This window comes from Cyprinus carpio, chromosome A18, assembly GCF_018340385.1.
Source record: "Cyprinus carpio isolate SPL01 chromosome A18, ASM1834038v1, whole genome shotgun sequence".
NCBI lineage: Eukaryota > Metazoa > Chordata > Actinopteri > Cypriniformes > Cyprinidae > Cyprinus > Cyprinus carpio.
In genome coordinates, this window is record NC_056589.1 from 5,810,817 (window position 1) to 5,819,462 (window position 8,646).

Below are 8,646 nucleotides of genomic sequence, written 5' to 3' on the forward strand. Positions count from 1 at the left end.
TTTGCTTTCGCCTGTGTTCAAGTTCATTGGCCCTGAAACTGCTGTTTCCTGTGCCAAAGCCACACAGAGGATGCTCACTTTTGTCTTATTTGCTCTTCAATCTCATGGACAGCTTTAAAAGGCTGTTACTCTCAAAAATGAAAACTCTGTCATTCCAAACCCATATGACAATTTTTTTGGGTTTTTTTAGTGGAACACAAAAGGAGATGTTTTACAGAATATCAGCACTGCCCTTTTGCACCATTTTATTTGATATAAAATTATCTGATAGATGGTTTGAAATTAACAAGAATAATATTGTTTCTTTCATCATCTGTTAAATAAAAGGACTTTTTCTTCCATTTTATTATTTTCACAAAATCATGCTTGCATTTGCTACCTTTCTCTGCTCTTATCATATTTGCAGCATTGCCTGAAATTGTGTGTGGGCAGTGTGGTTTTTATTGTGGGGCAAAACACAACCATACTAGAGGCAAAGAATACAAAGCACAACATTCATCACAGTCACACCAACAGCTTCCTGTGTAAGTTGTGTTTTTACGCTGTTGCTGTTTTCATTTCTTTAATAGATTGTTTGAAATAAATGATAATAACATTTTATTTACTTTACTTCTGCTTTTAGGGTTTAAGACCAAATCTAATCTCAATCTAACATAGATTTCAACATCTTTCACTTCTTCATTAGATTTTCTGATGGTAATGAAATGAGTTGTATTGGTGGTAATGGGCAGATGTTGAACTGCAGTTTCTGTGACTCCACCACAACTGAAGCAACAGGTCGTTTGGTCTCATGAAAAACTATTTAAGGTAAACAATCATATTTGTTTGAAATTTGAAATTATTTAATTGTAAAGTGCTACAATTGTCAAGACAAACAGACAATAAATTAATAAATAAATGTTTATATAATGTCATCATGTACATTTAAACTTAATGACTTCTAATACACAGCTCATCTCAGATGACTCTCAGAATGTTTGCTGCAGATCTTCTTGTACTTAGCTCTATTCTATCAGGTTGGTCTTTTATTTCTTGTTTGCATATCAAAGTTTGACAACCATAAAGTTCATTTAATTTTATTAATACAAAATATATATATATATATATATATATATATATATATATATATATATATATACACACACACACACACACACACACACACATATATTTTTTTTTTAATTATTATTAAGTCTAATTATATCTTTGTATTCCAGCTGCTTGGTGTCTGTCAGTCCTAAACGTATCGGTCCCCAAAACCCTCAACAGCACCAGCGGCTCTTGCCTTCTGATTCCTTGTCTATTCAACATTTCAAAGGAGAAACAAAACATTCTTGATAGTTCACCAGAAGTAACATGGAGACGAGGATCTCTGTGGTCACTCTATGATACAGATGGTTTCACCATCGCTCACCGTCAGAAGGAACCTGTGATGGAAGTGGTGGGTGACCTACGAAAGAAAAACTGCACTTCTGTCATGAGGAACCTCACCAGCCTGCATTCAGATCGTTACTACTTCAGGATTCAAGCTGAGAACTCCGGTGTGACTGGAACAACTGCTGTGCACATAAATGTGTCCGGTAAGGCAGAGCAAATGTTTTAATAATAAACCAAGATATTACCAAAACCAAGTGTTTTCAGTGGCATCAAATCTTTGAAAAATATTAAGAGTTTTGACGAGACACTATTAGTAAGCTAGATACACTGTACAGCTAGTTATACAAAAATTCAATCGAGTGACAGATTTTTACAGTTGCTAGAACCCATTTCTTAATATTAGGTCACTTTTTAAAAACTTTTCCCACAGTTCTCCTAAATAACTTTTAGCTCAGCAGTTAATTTCACATTCAGAACGCACTAAACTAGAACTACTGTTCTTCGATCAAGTCATTCTTCTATGACACTCGCAAAGCTTGTCAGCCAGCAAGCACACTTTATCACTGATATTGATATTGATATTCATACTGCACATGCTCAGTTAGCCCCTCATTCTTCCTGGAGAAAAAGCAGCCATATGTGACCATTCCTTCTACAAAAAAAAATCATTTTCATGCTTTTTTTTTTTCATACTGTCTAAGCTGTTTGCACGAAGCATTGTAAAGTCATATCATTTTAATCAGTGTTTTCTGAGCTTCTAATAGGCGTAGCTAGCATGTGTCAAAGATATTGTGTCAAGTTTTAGCACTGCTGTCCCAATATTGATGTAAAAGATTGTCATATCATTACAAAATTGTAGTTTTATGCATCAGTAAAGAACCCCATTCATTAGTCAGGTATCTCAACCTTTTTAAGTAAATTGGCTTTTAAATAGGAGTCTAATGTGGACTGATTTCCTTTTCTCTCACCCTCTCTGTCACACACACATACATACATCACATGCACACACACACACACTTAAATTTATGAAAAGTCAGTTTCATAAAATGGTAGATTTGTCTAATTTGAATCTGAAAAGTAAGACTGATAACCACTTGGTTCACTGATAGTTAGTTAAACTAGTTCTTAAAGACACGCTCTTTACATAGTGGCTATGTTTATGCAACTGGCCCCAGTTCAGTAAACTTTCACAGAAGACTATTATTAAATTTTTGTGTCTTGATTTTGATTAAATTAATATTTTGTATTTCAAATGTATTGTAATACATGTAATTAATTAACCAAATGTAATTAATTAAAACATGGTTGGTACTTGAATTTTTTTGTTCCATTTACTATTTTTTGTTTTTATACAGCCTGTTTAACTTATTTAAGGCCGTCTGTGCACAAATAAAATAAAATCAAAAATTGCAAAATGATATTTAAGAATGATTTTAATTACATTTTAATGAAGGTGACAACTGCCTCTGTGGACTGTTGCAACCGTCCCTATTATGGGATCAGTTGCAACAATTGACTTTGTCTATTCAAAGTTTATTGTATGTATATTATGATATGTACACATGTTACAGCAGTTTGGGTGAGTAGCTGAAAGATGTGGCATTACTGTATTAAAATTTTGGCTTTCCAATACAAACCGCCTCTGAGAAACTGAAGTAGATGCAAAATTTGTTGCAACCGTCGCCACTCTCCACTAAATTTTTACCTACTGCTGAAATCTGCATCTAAAAAGTATGGAAGCTTGTTCCCGCCACAGGATTAATCTGTATTTAAAATAAAAAAAAAAAAATCTGACACTTTTCTCACAATTTTATATATATATATATATATATATATATATATATATATATATCGCAATTTAAGAAATTTCTAAAAGTATAACTCAAACAACAACTAAAAATGTTTTGATTTTGGTTACACTGCCGACATACAATAAAGTTAAAACAGCTGTGACAAATGCACTCACAGTTTAGAGAATGTTAAGACTGAAAAAAGATTTCTATAAATGAATACGATTACCACGTTCTCCTCTCAATATTCTGATAGAGTCCGTGGCTGAGCCGAATGTGACTGTGCCGGTGCTCAGGGAGGGTGAGGAGGTGAATCTGACCTGCACTGTTCCAGCTCCCTGCCCCAGTCACCCTCCAAATGTAACCTGGGCTCCTGCATTAGGTGGTGACGTAACACAGAGGACACACCTGAACGCTGATGGGACTCAGAGTGTTTCTGCCATCTTGAATTTCGTCCCGTCAGTCCACCATCATGAGCTGAAAGTGAACTGTGTTTCTATTCATCCTCTACACAGAGAGGACAGACCCCTGCTCAGCCACAAGGTGGTCATCCTCAATGTGGAGTGTGAGATTTTAACCCAACACATTTTGTTACTCTTTTCTTTTGTTTTGAAAATAGCCTACACACTCTGTTTCTTTTCTTTGCGGCCCCAGATCCTCCTAAGGAAACATGGATCTCTCTCACAGGCTTGGTCTGGCTTGGTGATAATGTGACCCTCACCTGTCAAAGTAAAGCCAACCCTCCTGCGGTCCACAGGTGGTTCATGAAGAGAGCGGGTGTAGAGGAAGAACTGAGCATCTCACATGTGCTTTCCTTCACTGCGGCCCATGAGAACACTGGGGAATACATTTGTGAGGCACAGAATCTATGCGGTGCAATGAACTCCACAAACCTACAGATCACTGTCCTAGGTCAGTCTGTGCTTGAGACTATAGAGTTTCTCCATTGTTACACTTCAGTTTTTCTCAATCATTTTGGCATTAGTATTTTTTCTGAATACTTTTTCTTGGATGTTTAGATTTTTTAAGGATTTTTATTTCTTTTAACACCAAATTTGTTATTTTTTACAATTTTTCCAAATTTGTTGTTTTTTTAATGATCACTAAGACCCTTTTCTCAAAGTCCTCACATAGTGAGCACAATAGTAGTCTATGTGGGCTATAATCTGGATCATTTAAGAACAATAATGATGATGATGATGATTATTATTATTATTATTAACTTAATTTTATATAGTGCCTTTTAATTACTATATATAGCAGCTTTGTGAAGTTGGTGGGGGAAACGAGTTGCATTACTTAAGTTTAACTACTGTTCAAATGGTTTGTCTTTAGAAAAATGTCTTGATCTAATAAACACAATCAGAAAGGAAGCAAACACCAAGATTTTCGCCAGATTTTGAGTGTATATAGATTGTTGTAAAAATGATAAAGGAGGCAAGAGTTTTCCAAGTGGTGATAAAAAGATTAAAGGGCCTAATATTGGGCCCTGAGGAACACCAGTGAATACAAAACTGATCTCAGACCTGTAACCACCTAAATGAACTGGCGATGGTCAGTAAAAGTTTAATTTAGATTTAAACCAGTTTAAGGGTGTCCTCAAAAAGCAATAAGGAGATGAGTAAGTAAAAGACTATGATCATATCGAAAGAGGCACTGAGATGGAGGAGGAGGACAGATATTGAGCCAGAATCAGATGCCATTAACAAGTCTTTGGTAACTTTGACAAAGGCTGTTTCAGTACAGTGAAATTTATGAACACCTGATGGACAAACACCAACAGCAAAAGATTTGAGATGGTGTGATAATTGTTAATAGTTGTCCAGGTCAGCTTAGGAGTATACATCAACAATTTTTAATGCTGCTTCTTTGTTTTTGCAGGCATATCCTTCACTGCTTTTTTGTCAATTTTGGCAGCTTTATCACTTATATTTGCACTTCTTGCAATTGCTATTGTTATGATTTACAGAAGGTAGGATCTTGCTAGATTTTTATTTTTTTGTTAATTTATTATATTTATATTTATACATTATTATTTTGATATATAATGTTTTCTTGTTTTGGTTTTCTTGTTTTGTTATATGCAGGTATAAAGAGCCAATCAGAAGTGTAAGTATGTTTTCTGCCATGCTATGTTCTTCATGAAGTTATGTTTTCTTGTTTTGGTTTTCTTGTTTTTTTATATGTATGTATATATACACACAGTATTTGTGTGTGTGTGTGTGTGTGTGTGTGTGTGTGTGTGTGTGTGTGATATAGACTGTAAGGATAACCTAAAAGCTAACAGACATTGAATAAAAGCTACAAAACCGAAGTTTGGATTTTTTGTATTGTGCCTGTTGTGAGAGAATTATCATAAAACTATCACCAATAGAAGTTCACAGCTCATTTATCAATGCATTTCAGGAAACAAACCAAGATCAGAACATTTATGCCAATATGTCTGCAAGTGCGGTGAAAAGCGAGCAGCTCCAATCAAAGCCATGTGAAGATAAGAACACCTGCACCATTAATCCTGTATACGCATTCAAACATGATCTCCCCGATGAAAACATCTACGCAAACTGTTGAAGTGAAAAGTAGCATGTTTTAAACATCCGTTCATTGATCACCACTGAACGATTAGTCTCTGGATGTCAGTAGAGATCATTTGAATCAGTATTAGCATATATACACTTCTCAAAAATTATTTTCATCTATTGTGTTCAGAACCATATCCTCGCTATTTACTTCAAAGAATAAAAATGCTCCAATTCCTCAACACTGAATCTACACTGAACTACCTGTATCTATATTTTTTATTTTTATGTGATACAATTTCCCTTCATGCTTTTACTAATTTTAGAGGATGCAGTGGTTTGAAGCTAATAAACAATGCTAAACAAATTCAAGACTTTTTTGTTGGTTTGTTTGTTTTTTACTAAACGATGGACAGGAGTTAGATACAGTATTTAACCTACTGCTAACATCCCCCATGTCCTTTGTGCTTTGTCAGACGGCCAAATGCATGGTTTGGGTATGTTTGGACTAATAAGTGTTTTATTCATTGTTTGGAATGCTTTTTTTATAGTGTTGTTATACAATTTAGGTGTTTGCTATTATTTTATTAACTCAGAATTGCATCTGATGTGCTTTATGTATGCTTACCGTTTTCCAGCAGGCTTGCATCATATCTATTCAGGGTTGTGTTTTGTCACTTTGTGTGCTCGCATGGCTAATTGCGAAAATGGTATTGAGTTATTGTGCTGATGTTTTGGTGTTATTTTTTTATTTTTATTTATTTATTTATTTATTTATTTGTTATTATAAAGGTTTTTAAACATCTTGCCAAAGGACTGCAGTTGAGAATTAGCCAGCTGGCTAACACTGCTACATTTACAGAAATGTTGATTAATGTGTGGTGTCCTTTAATAAAGAAAAGTAAAGTAAAAGTAGTCAACACACACACACACAAACACACACACACACACACACACACACACACACACACACACACACACACACACACACACACACACACACACACACACTATATCAAATAGCATGTAAATTGTTTGTTCAATTCGAACAGCTGAGTCTTTACTCATTTTCAAAAAACATCTAAAGACTCATCTTTTTCGCCAGCACTTGTCCAACTAATACTAGCACTTACCTTTTCTTGTCTAGCATACCCTTACCAAAAAGTAGTATACTTCAAGTTTATTTTATTAATTATACTTAAGTAAAGTTCAAGTATATTTTGACTTTTTGTAAGTATAAGTCAAGTATACTTAATTGTCATTATAAGTATATATCTTAGAAGTACATAAAGCCCATTTCTGAGAAGTACATAAAAAGTAAACTAAAAGTATACTTTTTTCCTATTTTTTTAGTTTAAAATAAGTATACTAATAGCACACTTGAATAAACTTCTTTTTCGTAAGGGTATTCTAGACTAACTGAGACTTGTCATGGCACTTGTATACTGTAGTTGTTCTCTCATTGGTCTGACTGCTTCTATTGTTCTCATTTGTAAGTCGCTTTGGATAAAAGCGTCTCCTAAATGATTAAATGTAAATGTAATGTAATGTTTTTAACATGTCTGTAATTGTTTAACACTATCTTAAATAAAACATTATTTCTAGGTGTCATTAATATCACAATTCTTACCACGCCTCAGACCTCACTAATTTTCAAACCCTGGTTACTTCCATAGGCTTATAAAAATAAAAAAAATTGCTAAAACCAGCCTAAGCTGGTTGTCTGGTTTTAGTTGGTCATCCAGCCTGGTCATAGCTGATCAGCAGGCTGGTCTTAGAGAGATTTTGAGCTGGTCAGGCTGGGAGACCAGCTAAAACTAGCTACTTAAACCAGCTAAGACCAGCCAACCAGTTAAGGATGGTTTTAGCTGTTTTTTTTTTTTTTTTTTTTTTTTTTTTTTTTTTTTTTTTTTTGCAGGGACAGTGAATCATTTTATGAAACAATTGGTTCAGTTGATTCAAAGTTTTAAAAAGCTCAATTTCTCCCATACTGTACAGCAGGTGAAGATGGAAACAGGTGAAGTTTAATCTTTAAAAACATATTTCTATGCCAGAAAAGTATTAATGTACAAATTCTGTGGTGTATAAAATATTGATGAAAATTTCCCTTACACTCTCTTTGCATGCCACATTTAAGACTGTCACATCACATTCACTGAACTGTGCAGGCCTTCGTGTGGTTTTAGATGTTTGTTGATAACTATGAGAAAAACAGTAGTGTGTCTACTCATGGTAAAGTTCATGCTGTGCATGATAATTCAACAGTGAACTGTTGTTTCCTGTGCTCGATTTTTACACCAAAGCAATGAAGTTTATTCAGTTAGTAAAGGCTGCCCATTTTTGTCTGTTCAGTTTTGTGGAAAACTTTAAAAGTTATTACTCTTAAAATAAAAAATAAAAGTTTATTTTATCAATAATTAATTAATTTGTAAATTAATTTTAAATTTATTCACAGAATTTATATATATATATAAGTATCTCATAGATGGTTTGAAATAAGAATATTTTCTTTCCTTATACAACAGTTAAATGTATGGATTTTCATGTGTCTTTCTGCCATTTTATTATCTTCACAAAATCTTTTTTTTTTTTTTATCTGCTACCTTTCTCTACTGTTATCATATTTGTAACATAGTGTGAAAGCATGTGTGAGAAGTGTGAGTTTTTATCAACCATATTAAAGGCAAACCAATCAAAACTCTCATCACAGTCACACCAACAGCATGTTGATGATTTGAATAATGGTGAAGAACAACGCCATTTTTGTTTGTATGTGGTTTTGTTTTTTTGTTGTTACAGAAGTTCCGCAGTGCAACAGAATGACAGAACAAAAAACACACAATAAAAGAATAAAAAAATACAAAAAATACAAATCAGTAGGTATGGAATGACAATATACAAATTGACAATTGTATGGCAGATATATTACGAGCAGTTATGTATGTACAGGTATATTATGT

General features: G+C 33.8%; 1 protein-coding gene across 1 annotated transcript; it reads left to right on the plus strand.

Annotated features, from left to right (window-relative positions):
* The first annotated feature begins 566 nt into the window (after positions 1-566).
* LOC109065939 (myelin-associated glycoprotein-like) lies at positions 567-6,847 on the plus strand. The gene is made up of 8 exons (XM_042774873.1): positions 567-807; positions 952-1,016; positions 1,218-1,580; positions 3,424-3,732; positions 3,822-4,079; positions 5,049-5,139; positions 5,255-5,276; positions 5,574-6,847. Exons 1-8 carry the CDS (start codon positions 791-793, stop codon positions 5,736-5,738), a joined length of 1,290 nt encoding a protein of 429 aa, XP_042630807.1. The 5' UTR covers positions 567-790; the 3' UTR covers positions 5,739-6,847.
* Positions 6,848-8,646: the final 1,799 nt, after the last annotated feature.